This window comes from Chaetura pelagica, unplaced genomic scaffold (genome assembly GCF_000747805.2).
Source record: "Chaetura pelagica isolate M959 unplaced genomic scaffold, ChaPel_1.0 scaffold82, whole genome shotgun sequence".
Lineage (NCBI taxonomy): Eukaryota > Metazoa > Chordata > Aves > Apodiformes > Apodidae > Chaetura > Chaetura pelagica.
The window spans coordinates 8458958-8475303 of record NW_009952990.1 but is presented as its reverse complement, the minus strand read 5'-3'; the positions used below and the strand labels follow the sequence as shown (position 1 = coordinate 8475303).

At 35.9% G+C, this 16346-nt stretch overlaps 1 protein-coding gene across 2 annotated transcripts in view; it reads right to left on the bottom strand.

The window, feature by feature from the left end:
- GALNT1 (polypeptide N-acetylgalactosaminyltransferase 1) overlaps positions 1-16346 on the bottom strand; it is a 44013-nt gene that overhangs the window by 20887 nt on the left and 6780 nt on the right. For both annotated transcript variants that reach the window (XM_009996504.1, XM_009996505.1), the window contains exon 3: positions 3911-4077. In XM_009996504.1, coding sequence (XP_009994806.1) covers positions 3911-4077 — 167 coding nt within the window. The remainder of the gene's footprint in view (positions 1-3910; positions 4078-16346) is intronic.

Below are 16346 nucleotides of genomic sequence, written 5' to 3'. Positions count from 1 at the left end.
GTAAAGCTTGATGCCTCATTCCTACAAAAGCACACAAAAATAACTTGGGCATCAAGAATTCTGGGGTTCTTCTGGTACCAGGGTTAAATGCTCAAATCTAAGCAGATCTTCTCTGCAGAAGACTTTCTCTCAGAGCAATGAACATCCCTCACAATTTTCTTCCTTAAGTTCAAGTAGCAAGAGTAGAGTTTTGGTCCATCCAGAAAGTGGCAGCAGTTTCTTTTAAGGTGAGACTTACTTTTTTTTCTTAAAAAAAGTATTCAAATAATCTTTTAATGCATGCAATACATTTTGGCCTACAAGCAATGCCAGAACCAAGCTGTATAGATGTTTTTCTATATAAACCCAGCAGTCATATTAATTCTGAATGCTATATTAAACACTGAGATGAGAAGTGCTACGCATTACAGTCAGTTGTTTACAAGTCACCCAGGATGACAGCCAAATACATTTTTAGCATTACCTCATATATTTCAAACAGTAGGGTTTTGGTAATATTAAAAAATATACAAAACAAAACACAAACCCAGAACCAAACCACAAATACTTCTACTTGAGAACAATAATGATTAATGTATTTTCAGAGATGTAACTTCAGTTTCATTTAACTCTTTCTGCTGGATACTCCTTTCAAACTTTTTCAGTATCAGAAGAGTGCACAATTTTACCTACTACTATGGACATTTTAAAGAGCATCTTCTGTGGAAGAACAAAGAAAGCCAAAATAACAAATATATCCAGTTAAAATCAAGTAAGTATTTAAGTTGATAAATACCTTGGCAATTCTATTATTGAGTGAAAAATTGTTTAGAACAATTTTTATTACACTACAATAAAACAGATTTATCACATATAAGTATGCAAACACTGTTTTAATAAGTGTGAATACTTTTATGCTTTTGGAAGGAATTTAATTTTGGCTACATTGCTTTAATCTGTATAACTCCTATTCCATTCTGATGCAATCTACCTACTATCATGCTTGGCTGTTCAATGCTGACCTAGTTTTAAGTACTGACTAATCCTGATTTCTCCTGTTATCTTTCTTTAATATATTTACCAAAGATCAACACTAAAAACCAAAATATGCAATTCTGATCAGTACTTAGAGAACGATGCTACAAGACATGTCTTATTTCTCCAAAGCTTTTCTTTTTAGAGTTAATAAATGCATGCTATTATGCAAATTCATTATTTTAGAGCATGACACTGGCAGGTACAAATTGTGCATCAGGCAGACCGAATACTTAATTTATTCCAGATAAATTAATATATATATTAATATAATATCTTATATGCAATTCAAAATAAACTCCTCAGGCTGAACATTTTATTTTTTGGAAAAGTCTGCTGTTTCAGTTCAACACAATGCTCAAGTAGCATATACTAAATCCTTTACATTTTCAGGCATCATATCCCTTCATTTTGTTTTATTATAAAAGCACACTTGCCGGAACCGTAACAAGTATTTGGAAAACAAAATTCAGTGACTGCTGAAAATAACTACAAATAAAAGATGCCTGAGTGATCTGAAATGAAGACCACAGATTTCAAAACTCAATGCCAGAACAGATTCCCTAACAATACTAAAAAAAAGTTTGAAATGCTTTATCTTTCAGACTGGAATTAAGTTACCTTGCTGTCATTACATAACCCAAACACAGAAACAGAAAAGTTATCTAGAGAAAGCCATATCATTATTTAACTGGACTGTAATTCTACTTCATAATGAAGACATGGCTATTGCTATGTTAAAACTGGTATTTTTCTAAAACAGAAATTGAAGAAGACATTGTATTATGCCCACATTATTTTAATATCAGCTTGTTCTTTATTCCTAGGTCATACTGAAAGCTGATCTCTCACAATTAATCATTAGCACAGATTCAAATTAGAACTAAGGACTGTTCTGACAAACGAAAGAGAGCACACCTGCAATAAACTTTGTTTTCCTAGCAAGAGTCTGTGCACAAAAGCTAACTAATCAAAACAAATGTGCTAAACAAATGTACTACCTCTGTTCCATGAAGGAAGCATATACCTGTACCTATGCCTAGTATAGGCACTCAGAATCCAAATACCAGCATCTGTGTTAAAATGAGGATTGTTCCCTGGGAACGAAGCTAAGAAAGGTGATAACCAAAAAAAAGCTGGAGTTTTTATATGAAAGTTGAAAAACTAGCAGAAATTAGGGGGTGTAATTAGAATTCCCCCCAAGTGAAAACAGTTGAAATTTGATCTTGTGCTTTCCTAAAGTCTCATTTAATCTCAAATATATTTATGTGGTAGCCTTACCCTCTGCATGGGAATTCCTCCTGTGCTGACAGAGCATAACAGTATTTAAGGCCTCTGCCCCTTCTTCCAAATAGCACTGAATTTGGCTGAGGCAGTTAAAGTTAGTATCAGGTAAGAAAGGAAAAGCAAGTGAGGGTGTCAGAGAGGAAAGGAACACAGGCTGATACAAGTGCCAACACAACCTGAGTGCATGAACTATGCTTCCTTAGGTTGGTCAGAGCTCCGTTAGCTGATATCATCTCTCTTTAGTCTACTGAGCTGCTCCACAACCAGGTGTACTCTAGACCTACATAGTTTGGAAGAGGTTAGTTAATACACTAATGCATCATAACACATGCAACCTGAAGAAGAAACCTTCTACTATGTTAGATATACAGTGCTAAAATCCACTCAAATTCTTCAGCTATAAAAACTCCTGTTAAACATTGTAATGGTTGCTAACTACCACAAAAATTCATGTTAGCCATTGGAATTCATGCACCATAATGCTCCTTGTACCATTTGATCTGAAATGCAGCATCTGTCTTCATACATAGACCTTGTTTGGACAGATCTGCTGTTTGGACAACAGGCACCCATCTTACTCTGCAGTTGGAATTACAGAAGCAGCAGAATATGGATTTTGCAGCAGCGGAATCAAAGCATCAGGCAGAGGTGACAGCATGCTGGGTGTAAAACCCTTTCACGACTTAAGCATGGGAATTCTTGCTGATACAGATAACAGCCTACAACCTCTGGATGCCAAGACCTTTTTCTAGTGGCCTACTGGCTATTAGTGCTACTGGAAAACTTGCAATGCAGAAATACAGAAAAAATGGTGACATAATATAAAAAGATAGAAAAGTTTTAGATGAAAAAACGTAATGCTCTCTTATCTCCACATACAAAACACAGTAAAAAATATCCCTCAAGTTCTGTTTTACATTCCATAGCACCAAGGAAGATTAAGCAAGAAACAAGCCAAATATCAACCCAAATGATGTAACAAATTATTGTCTAGAATATTGTTTTTATTTCTACTATATTGTAATTTACAAAAATATATTTAAAAAGTAAAATCTAAATAAAGTTATTTTTTAGGAGAAGATCAGCTTCAAGTTTTTTGTATTAATTTCATTATACATGGCAAGTCTTATTCTGTAGCATGGAGTTTTAATTTGGAGGACCAGCTATAAAAAGTAGACTTTCTTACAGCATAAATACTGAATTTTAACTTCCCAGAAAAGGTGTAATCAAAATGAATCCTTTTGAACACCAAGTTCAATTGTGGTACTGACAGTAAATTTGCATGTGTGCAAGGAAGAGAGTTGCCTTTGCTATTATTTACCAGGTGATTCAAATACTAAATGCCCTCATTCTTTAAGAACGTGTTAAAATTTCAAATACAAAACATGCAATGGGATAAACCCACTAACAAACTCAATCTCTACACTACCCACAGAAAAGGAAACAAACTTCCACTAGTTTTCAGCAGAGAAAGAGCTACCTGTATTTCAAAGTGAGCATTGCTCACTCTGCCTTCCTCCACCCCAGCTACTGCGTTTTGCTGAGGAGAGCTAAGCCCACTGAAAGTCAGTCTCAATTTCTGAAGTAAGGCACTGATGTTACCACTTACCTCTTTCACTGGCATCATCAACAAGGACGATTTCTTCCAGCATGTGTCGCGGTGACCGGTTTATCACGCTATGAACAGTCCGTAGAAGTGTGCTCCAAGCCTCATTGTGAAAAACAATGACAACGCTTGTTGTAGGAAGGTTGTCTGCATACACCTTCGTTTTACACCTAAACCAAAAATAAGGCATTTATTTGCAAAGGTAAAGCCTTCAGTTAGAATGGCAACTTTGAGGTTTATTTCTAAGTATCAATGCTACATTCATGATACATCAGTTCTATGCAAAGTATGACACAGGAGCAAACGGTGCATAGATTTCTATTTTTACCTAAAAGGCACCTTGACTTTTATGTATGCATCTGTGTATTCCATCCTATCACTTAGAAAGGAGAACCTCAATTCAATAACCAATTCTAGAAATTAAAGAGACATTCATACCGCTAACACAGAGAGATGATAACAGATTTTTTATTTCCACTCTCCTTGTTTTGTAAAGACTAGCATGCCCAGATACACTGATCCAAGCCCCTAGGGACAGAGAGGCAAGGGCAAGAGATACACAAGATAAGAAACAGCAAATTGAAACTAGGATGCAAATGCAGTAAAAGGTATATAATGAAGAAAATAAAACAATAACTAAAAGTTAATGAACTCTGGAAATGGTTGATGTTTGGAAAAAGACAAGACTACATGCATGCTTTGTATATTTCTGGTGAGGTAAGTATTGTTAACACATTAATTATGAAAATTTTACACCAAAAGAGGTTTTTTTCTCCTCATTGCATACATGTTGGAAGAGCTATAAAAGTTCAATCAAATGAAAAGAGAATTACATTCACATTCTGAAGTTAGCATGGAAAACCACGACAAATATGACATGACACACCCCAAGTAACCCTAGATGCAGCCAACTTTTTATACTCTGCAATACTGTTTTAAAAGAAGTGACACTTTCTGTATCTCCTAGAAAGATGAATATGATGTACTTAAAGTACTCTTAAAAATTCTGAAAATACAATTCTACTCTAAAAGATAACCATGCAAATTTGGGCTTTCTCTACACAGATCTGTTCTTCCTGCATATTTCATATCACGCACAGAAACTTAGATAGGATTTGATAGTACTAAGTCCTTTAAGAACCAGAGCTTAAGTAGATCTCAAACAGAAGGAAAATGACGTGGGAAAAAAATCTTCATTCCAACAAAAAAGCTTCTATTATAGACCAAACTATTGAGTCAGTTCGCTGTAATGTAACCTGCTATTAAAATATGTTAATAAGTATTTGTGACTATCACCTTAACAGTTTGGCTGTCTGAAGGCTTGGGAAGTATGTAGTGCATATTCTCTACCTTAAAATTTTAAGAACAATACTGAAGAAAAATCCTGCAATACAGGGCTACAGTATAAGCATCTATCCCCATCCTTTTTTCCCCTTTGGAAAACCCTGTGACACCAGGAACATCAGCCAAACCTGGGCTCCCAACATGTGTATTTTGTTTCCTGGGCAACTTGGTTAGCCAGAGCTCATCTAAGAGAGCAGTTCTCATAGCACAGGCATTTCAACTCCGAGGTCCTGAGAAAAGCCCAGTGACCACAGAAAAGAGCAGTAAGTTTGGGTATAATTCAAGAAATATCTAGAAGTACTTTTGTAGAATCATGTTTCATTTCTGAGAAATGAAACAGTAGGATCAGGCACTGTCTTCATTATTATACTTATTACACAATTATGACCTAATGTCATTGTCCAGCACACTGAAGTGAACATCGTATAATCTTTAGGGAAAGCAGCCACATATCCCCTCTGTTTTCCAATTTGATTTGTATGTAGAAAAATCTTGCAAAGCATGCCAACTGATAAAGCTATTTTTGTAGCATAACTTGAAAAATGAAACAGTTTTTCACAAAAACACTATGAATGTCAGATGACAAATTCAGTCATATGCCAAATAATTCCTGTCCTTTGTCGGTCACCTGTTCAGCCTATTCTGCTAACTTAAAATCAAATTCTCAATGTTATATTCCTTCTGCTGCGCTGCTTCCAAGACCAGAAAATAAATGATTGTAGGCCTTCTGCTACAGTAGTAACATGAATCCACCAATTGTTCCTCTATTTTTTGGCAGAGTATTTATAAAGAAGTTGAGAGAAGTCTGTTAGCAGTTTTCTGTGAAAAGCAGTAACAATGCCTCATTCACAAGAACATCTTTCTAGGGTAGCCACAGGATCTACTATTGTAATATGAAATCTTTCATCTCTAGCCTTGCCTTTTTTTTTTTTTTGGTTTAACAGAAGATTTTATTTCACTGAGCTCAAATCAATGAACTGGTATAACAAAAGCCAGCCAAGTGATGAGGGACTACCATGTTTATAAACCATTACACTGTCCAAAGTATAAATACATCAAAACATTAAGCAAACATCTTTGAATGGGAACTTTTTAGCACTAAGAGGAAGGCATATAAGATTTTTTTTGGGACAACTCTCCTTCCCACAAGGCATTCTCACTGCCCTATCCTGCAGAAGGTAAACATCCTTCTTTCCATAATGAGACTTGCCTGTTCCCACCGCCAGAGATCAACCCCTCCTGGAGAAACAATTTAAGAGCCACCTAGACCAATACGTAAAAGGAGGCCATGCATAACACAAGGATGTTTCATAACAAAACTGGCTTGGAAATTTTCAAATGCTATTCTTAATAAATCCTTTGGTGTGAAGCTATTTTGGAAAGATTAACTGATGCAGGCAAGATACAGGAAAGAATTAATAGTACAATATCTGATTTTTAGTACTCCTTTCACCTGTCCTTCTACATATACTTGTCAGCTTTATTTGTACACATTTTTGTTGATACATACAAATAAAAAAACAACTCTGTTTTTAATTTTGAAGACACTGACATAAACTCCTTTCTTTCCAGGAACAAATTGCTGAAGAACATAAGACAAAATAGAACAGCTGACACCTGTAATTAGAGGACTAGCCTTCTATGTAAACCTCATGTTTTATCCTTACTAATAAACATTTAAATTAAGAATCCTTTTTCCTTTCCCTTTGAAAACCAATTACCCTAGAAAGCGATTAGTGCAGAATATAAAATAAAGCATTAGTTTCAACCAGCAGTTATGCAACATCAGTAGCAGAATATAACCATGACTGTTGTGACACACAGGGTATGAATTAAGGATAATTTGAATTTTAATTCACTACTAATACACTATGTTCCTTTTGTTGCATCATGCCTCAAACAGTTTTAAAATTGAGTGCATAATATTAGGAATGCATAACATCATCGCCAGTTATTTAATGAAGACTCCAAACCACACTGGAGAACACTTACTTCACATGGAATGCATCATCCTTTCCTTAATCTATGTTATTCACCATGCAAACTCTCAGCTAATGTGACTCCATATATTATCTAGATTGTGGAAACTCCTCAAAAATGTCAGCCATTTTAAATGCAAACAGAGAATTACTGCCCTATTACCTAAAGACACAAAAAGAATAGGCCAGACTGGTAAAACATGATCAAGACAAAAAGCCTAATTACCCTACATTATTGATGTACACATTCCAATGCTCAAAACAGTAATGTTCCTTATTTCATAGCAAGTCTCCTTCTCACACATCAAAATATCCACCTAAACTGTATTAGCCTTGTTTTTTTCCCCCCTAATATTCTATTTCTTGCTGTCATGCAATTAGGTAATAGAACTGGAAATTAATTAGGAAATAAAATCAGTTGTCTGATACCTTTAACATCCCATCAAAATCAGATTTAAGTTGTACTTTTAAAAGTTATTTTACAAAGGAGCCACAGGACTATAAAACCATGACTCTGCTCCAATCTCTAAGATGCTCCTAACCTGACTTACACAAACACTTCAAATATCACCTTCAAAAATGTAACTGTACAGCCATCTTATTACAGAATAGCACTTGGCATTTTATCAATACTATAACATTGTATTCATGGATCGATGTACTTAGAAATTATTGGTAAGACCCAGGACTGAGTGCTACATGTGCCATATTGTCATACTTTGAAAGGCATGTTTACAGTGTTAGCAGTGACCTGTATGCATACCCTTCAAAGTAATGCTAAATCATTCCTGAAAGTAGTGTAATAAAATGGGATTTAATACCGTGATAGCTCTTAAAGACTTTTGTTTCATAACCTAAAGAATCACTCTCCACCTCTAAAACAGAGTAGAGATCTTGTAGGAAATCAATTATATACTACTATGTTTACATAGCAATACAGAATGAGGAAAACCTCATTCACTGAGGTAAAACATGAAAAAAAAAATTAGGTCATTTTTAGAATGACAGCATAATTATATTCTGCATTATAAATAAATGCTAAATTTCTAAATACCACAGGGCAGATCTCTGCCCCTTTTGAAGCTGTCAATCAGTTACTGTCCACAGAGGAGCAATGAGAGGACAAGTAATAGAACATATATGGAATTTTCAAAACAAGGCCACTAATACTTACCTAATAAAAAAATTGGTAGACTTAAGACACTACCTCAGCCATGATTTACTATGCCTGATATCAATTTTATTGCCAGTTCCACCAGCCTTCCATAGGAACAAGGCAGAACCAATAATTTAGTGTCTCAAACACATTAACAGCAGTAAAACACCTATGCAACCCTTGTTTTCTTACCCAGTGCACACAACCCAGAGCACTCTGACAGAAGGACAGAGAAGGAACACAAGCAAAAGTGTCTTCAATGTACTAGGCAGCTCAGTTGGGAAATCCCAGTGGAGCTCACATTAGGGCTCAAATGTGCAGTATAATGCAGTGGAGATGCATTTTTGAAAGCTGTACTTGCAACACACTGGGGCAGGTGAGAAAACATTTATCTATCTTGCAAAGTTAGTACAATCTTTTATCTTGCATACTACAAAAAAAGTTACAAATGAAAGCTGCAGTCATAAATAAACTGCATCCCAGAACTTAGACATGACAACAGAATAATTCCAGTCTTGCTGAAAAATCAGGCTAGAGTTGAAGTTTGGAGGAAATGGTACACAACACTGTCCATGTAATAAATCTGTTCAATATTACTGATGCACTACAAGCACATACAGTACTAGTACATAGCAGAGTCTCTGGGAAGCAGGCATCAGCATCCTTAGACTTGAAAACATTTCCTATTGAAGTTATCAAAGTTAATGCCACATTGATAGAGAAGAAAATCAGAAAATATTAACTCCTCTCTTGAAATCCCAGGCCTCAATTAATGATTGGTGATGAATATCACTAATATCATAAAATGTCAGTACTACATTGTTTACCTGTCCATTTGCCGTAAGTTATAGTCAACAATGAAGTTAATATAACAAAGCTGAGACACAGCTATGCCCAATGCAAAAACTCCTCTCTACATAACTCGGGGATGAAACAGTTTTCAAGAAAGACTCAGAATCACCCTGAAGCTGCTGAGACTGACCTATATTTCCACCAGGGTAACGCCCTGTAGCAGTGTCAAAACATGACAGCAAGAACCACCAGCACTCAAGACAAGTGATGTCTCTTTCTGATAAACACCGAGTCTTTTCTGGATATGAGCAGCAGCCTCACATCATCATGATGAAAAAAATCTGCTTCTGACACAAATTTTAAGAACACCCCAAGCCCTCAAACTGAAGACAATTGAGCTGGATCAAGATCAAATTTTCACACAGAAACAAGGCAGCTAAAAGCGCTACTTCCAAGAAAGATGGAGTCACTGTCATAACATGCCAAACCACTTTTCACTACACAGACTTTGCATACAACCCCGGTTTTAACTTGCAGCCTCAGAAAGAGAAAGTGCTGCAGATAATGTTGCTACAGAACTTCACTCTACCCCTGAAGCTGTTTCTACCAATCACATCATGTTTAGAAAGAGGTCTTAATTTCTGTAATTCATACCACAACTCCAATTAACCTTTCTGAACAGGTGACCTGAATGCAGGCAAATCCCTTATTCTTATTTAAACATTTCCATCCAGCCTGCTTAATGTCTGCCTTCAATAGTATTACATAATTTACCTGACATCAAGAGTATGAAATTTTCCTCTCTTCTGATCTCACAATATTTGGATATAAGAAAGGTCGTATTATCTCATGAGTCAAGTAGAAATCTTCTTTAGACCCTGGAAATAAAACCCAAAATGGTCCCTTAAAACCATTGTGGTTACAGAATTCAAGCAGAATTTCACAAAATAATTACCTGCAGTTAATAATTTTCCTTATCCTGAAAGTAATCACAAGAAAGTCTCTCTTGACAGATGCAAGAATGATTCTGTCCTCAAAGACTGAATATGAACGTTAAGTTCTGTAGCCAAATTATGTTCCATCTTCATGTATTGATTTGAATAAAGTTCAGGATATGGCTGCTCATCCAAAATGGAAGACATTCATCACTAAGAATGAGATTGCTGAGTGTGTGCATGTATATACAGACATACATGTATATATGCATACATGTGTATATATATGTCTATATATAAAAAAAAGGTTCACAGCAAGCAAGTTGATTTTTCAAGTGACTTTCTTCCCCTCTAAACTTTCTCTAGGAAAAGGATTTTAAGTAATTTCTTCCAGACAACTCGTTAAGTTGACATGAACAAGAACATTTCCAAATGTCGATTCTACGGTGGGCTGGTAACAAGCTACATGCACTACAAAAGCCAGATGAAAAAATACTCCTGCTAGAAAGAATTGTAAAGTCTTTAATACCCCACAGGCTTGTAGATTTCCAGCATGACATTACTGGCTACCAGATCAGATTTCTTTCACAGATGTCAGGCTGATTAACAATCTGGATTTCTATCTTGTAACAAAACACTGAATAAACTCCTGAAATCTCCCACCACCTATGTTGACAACTTTTCTCTTTTTAATTATCTTTTCCATTGCTAAGACCTGAGCTAAATGACTACTGAAAGTTCAAAAAGCATTTCACAATCTATGAAGCTATTTAAATCCCCATTATCTCACAGGGATTTTAATACACACTTTCTGTAAGAAAGGTTTTTTTCTTCCCCATGTTGCACTTAATCCAGTGCAACTATGGGCTGCTGCCAAAAGCAATAATGTTACTTTTCACCATGACAGGTTTGTCCCATCCCTTCTTTGCACCAGATCGGATAATCACACAGCTGCTGGGCGGGTTGCTTCAGTTTGCTGATTCAACAAAATATACTTTTTTTCCTCTTTTCGGTGTGCAATCCTCCACCCAGTGAGTGAATGCAAAAGCCACACAACCATCAGATCAGTATCAACACAGTGAGAAGCCTTCTTTTGGCTGAAGTCTGCATTCATACTACACATAATCTGGTGTAAAACTACCTTCTTAGCGCTTCTCCTGAATGAAAATAATTAAAAGAAAAGTAAGCACACCTTCACAAGCCTCATGTAGATGCAAATACTTCAAAGTGCTGTCATTTAAAATGTCTGCAAAGTATCACACATTTGAGTTCCAACAGCGTGGTCTTGCAAGTGCACCTTTACTAGTTTTACTGTGAACAGGTTTACTCAAACTATTTTCCTCACATAGCGATTTTTATGTTTGATCAATGTGTCATATTATGATTCAGCTGTAGTATCTTAAAGTATAGAGCGCAATTTGTTTTGAGGAGTCAAAAATCCAAATTTCAGTGCCCTCTCACACGTATATTTTAGGCTTAAAATCAACAATACATTTTTAAAGCGCACATATGAAAACTAGATTGCAGTCCCATAACAGAAAAGCATTATACTGCATCATATAATTGAGTGCCTAAATCTAAACAGGATTTTTTCTCAGAAAAGAGAAGTAAAATTGGTCATATGAAGGACTTACTCAGAAAGAAGCCTAGCATAAGTGCTATAAACTCTACAACAGTCTTGTAAGTTAGACTTAGAAAAATGGCTTTTAACCATAGGACAAAAAAAATGTCTATTTCTTCCTAATTGTGAAAGTAAGCCTGGCAGCAGGAACAGAGCTGGGTGGTCTGAGTCAGCAAAAAAACCCCTTTAATAATGATTTAAACTGACCACATTACTGTGCAAGTTAAACATGAAGGTCTTAGAGATCGGCATCTTATTTTCCTACTAAGTGGCTGAAGTCACAGTTCATATGAATTCAGACCCAGTTCACTCAAATATATGTTGCCATCTGGCTACAAAAGCTGATTATACCTTAATACCATCTATACAACTCAAAATTCAACATACCTACTCCCTGAATACAGTTTGAAAAAAGGATAGTTAAAAGATCACAAATGTTATGCAGAACTAACTGAGGTCTTAGATGCCCAATATCCTTAACTCTGGCAAAATTATACCAACTAAATTAGAAAATTACAAGTAAGATCTTTTATGCCAAGTTCTACAGAACCCACAGTCTCAGAGAAAGGGTTCCTAAAGTATTCCAAAGCTAACAACAGGCCTTCTTGCTGCTGGTTTGCTTGGAGAAGCTCATCACTTTTCCAAGACATCACAACCTGTGAAATATGACACCCTCCTAGGACTGAACAGGGACCAGAGCTCACATGAATGAAATTATTCTGTCCCAGATATGCACCCATTGTTTCCAGCCTTGACCACTTGTGCCTGGAAAAGTGTTTAAAGATAACCTAGTATAAAAAAACTCAGAATTGGGTTTAACCTCTCACCAGACACCCAAGTGTCTCCTTAAATGTTTTATATATTCTACAAATTATTAATTAATTACTACAGTCTGGAAGTGTCAACCTCAGAACACAGTACTAATTCTTGATTTTTCAAAGCAGCTTCCAGGTCACCTCAGACAGCATTGAGAGCAAAATCAAGTCATACAGCACATAAAAGTTTTGTGTGTTTAAACCACATCACTTTACAGCCTGAATATTGCTCTATGACACACAGGCATAGCCGAACACCTATTTTAGTCATTAACACCTTTTTCATTCATTGCCTCCCTCATCTTCAGCAAAATCAAGTCAATACTCCAGTGTTCCTCATCACCTATCTTTTACTCTTTGCTGTCATGTCAAGCCCACAGCTGCATAATTTCCTGGCAACTGTGAATCAGCTCCCACTTTGATGACTGATTCATAGAACAGAGTAAGACTTGCTTCAAGAATTATTCTATTAACAATTTAAACCAAATCTGCTCTGCACAGAAGCTTGCTTCCCCACAACATCATCCCTCCAGAGGTTGTGGCACTGTCAGTTACATGCCCCAGTCTAGATTTAACCGGGGTATCTAGGTTAAAAAAATTACTTCTGGTTTAGTTTTCTCTGTTAAGCAAATATTTAAATTACGTTAGCGAGACGAGTAAGCACAATAATGTTCCTGATTACAGACACAAAATGACTAAGAATTTAGGCATATGTTAGTGATTTTTAAAGTCTCTATGTGCCTCAGTAATTTTGTGCCAAATATTAAAAATAAATATAAGCCTGTTGATACAACTGGGACACAGCTCAGCAGAACACAGATTTCAACTTCTGAAGATGTCTCCCATGAAGGAGTTATCTGAGCTGCAGAGGTGCCTAAACCAGCTCACATTTTCATTTTTCTACTAAGCTGGCAAAATTTCTTAGCCAAAACATAAACTTTATGCCTGAGTGGGTGATCTGTAGAGATTAACCTATGAGCACCCAGAAGCAGACATGCGAGACAGAACACATAACACACTAAGGTGCTCGCTGCCTCAAGGGCAGAATAGGCACACAAACGTGCTTGCCTTGGCACAGGTGACAGGTTTTGGTAGAACCAGAAATTAGCGTGAAAGATAACGCAGACTATTTCAAAAGCTGATCTCCAGTTGACAGGTTATACCATTCCTATTAAACCCATGTGGTAAATTGGTCCTGGCACAAGTAATTCCACCAGCTTTTGAATGGTTAACCATTAGGAAAAACTTCTGTAGATTTCCACATTTCAGCAGAACACACTGGAGAGTTATAGGACTTGACATAGTCACAACTTCCCCCCACACCACATTAAAGGAAGCAACCCACAAAACCTGTGAAGAAAACAATCACATGGTTGAACAGGTAAGTGTGCCTTTGAACACATCCCACTTTTTCAAAACCTTAACTGGAAGTCCTACTGGCAGCTGGGCTGTAAGCACATGCATGTGGTAAGACATGACTAGAAATTATCCATTTGCCCTCTCACAAAGGTATTTCCATACTGGCAGGGACTTCTAGACAGACAAGTTACAAAAGAAGCAACTCCACTAATGCAGCAGAAGGGGTGAATATTGTGAATAATCAGATAAATACTTTCATAAGACATACCTACAACACTGGAACATATTTCTAGTTTTCACAATTCTGAAAATGGCTAAAGTGTTTTTGGAAAGTAATATTATTCCACACATACAGATGACGATAACTTTGCCTATTGTTCTCAGATTTGCTTAGGAAATATTAACACTCTCCCCAGCTTAATTATTGTGATATTATAGAATATATACTGAAAAGATGACAAAAGGAGAAGCTTATTGGGGCCCATATTCCTCTCAAAATGTACTAAAAAAACCACACAGCACATAAATGTTAAAATTGCTGGGAGAAATTTAGAAAATGAGAGAATCCAATCCTGCCCTAAGACCTTACCTAAAATTTTATTCTAAGGCTCCACTTTTACACACACAGTATTGTGTCCATACAAGTGCACAAATGCAGAATTACTAAATTCATTATGCATATCTTGCCGCAAAACACAATAATTACAGAGGATGGCTTGGTGTGCCGGACAAAAAAATACCTTTAGCTCAACTTGATTTTAAAATTGTAATTTTATTTGTCTGTAATAGCTTGAGTGATGCTTAGGAAACAAATTTTGTATTAGTTTGTAATGACTGCTCTTTCCATTTTTTGTTAATTCAAAGTCTAGACTTCACAAAGCTTGCAATAAGTCAACTTTTTAGATCCATTAATTTCTTATCTTTGTACTTACACAATAAAAGTGGTAGAATATATACATGCAAGTTTTCCAATACAAATACTGATAAACAGATGATCTTGTTTAGTTTCCTCTATACTTCCAAGGTCATAAAAAAATTACTCATGTTTCCCTTCCAAATAACCAACTGCTGTAACTATCACTTCCCCAAGGTTTTATCAGTTCCTTCCATTCAGCTCTTCCAGAAAAAAAAAGCATAAAGAAATCACTCCAAGTTTGCATCCTAGCTTTGACAAAAGTATCCAGCAAAATCCTTATTTTCCTTCCAGCTAAAACAAGTTGAGAATGCTAACTATGAGTTGTTAACTGGTGGAAGTCAACACTTCACAGGGAGACAATTTCTTATCCTAGAGAGAGTGTGATAAAAGGGACAGACACTACACATGAATCTGCGTGAATGCCAAGGGATCCCACTGCCAAGATAAAACCACAATCAGAGCAGTAACATGACAGAAAAGCATATAACTCTGCCCCAAAAAACATGCCAGTTTTGAAAGAAAATCCTGCAAATTCATGATTTGCATTCTTCCACTGTACTGAGAGAACAGGCACATAGTGACCATAAAATGTGATTAATAATAAATGTGAAAGGCAATTGAAAAGTTACATTAATTCAAACTTCAGCAATCATATTCTGAAAAACATATAGTTCAATTATTAGGAATACCAGCAGTACTAGGAACTCAATGCTACATAAGATTCACATTCACTACAATAGATGAAGCCACCTACAAACCAGCTCTTTATCACCACTTATTAAAAATGAAAAGCAGTCAGAGCTTCATCTCATTTTTCTAATATTATCTTCTGAAGTAGGAAATGAAAACAAATTAGCCCAGCAGCTAGACCTTATGCACACAGAAGCAACAGCAAAGTTTCTAAAGAAATGGAATTTCTATAGCATCTGATTCTTGCAGGAGAATGTAGATAATTGCTTGGGAAAAATCTTGTTTCATGAGCTTTATTTAACTTGAGAGTCCCTTTCATAACAAGAGGGGCTGGGGGGAGTCATGAGCTACCCTAGCAGAGTAGCCCCAGGGGAGTAAAGTCATTTTTGTTTTATTTAAAACAAGACTACAATTTTCTTTTCAATTACTTATGAGTCAAATAGCTTTGAAAGGATCAGTATTTCAGAGGCAAGATCAAAACCAAACCAGATGGACATTTCATTAAAGTATTTATTTCCTATAATAAAATCTTTTCTATTTCATATAATGCAGAATTGTGGTCCACTTTGTTACAAAGTAGTGCATGATTATTTATTTTTTTTTAAGTAATTTTTTCCTGAAATGCCAGGTCTTAAGTTAACTTTGTTTTCATTCAACCAAATTAATTTCTGCTTCCTGAACAGGCTTCATACTTGTAATACTCAAAGTTAAATAACACTGAAGATAACTGCTTTCTCCTACTCAATCTTATTTTACAAATAAGTACTGCATATACAGGAAATCCTCCTACTTGTCACTTCAGTAATATCTTACAGAACTGAACTGTTGTTTT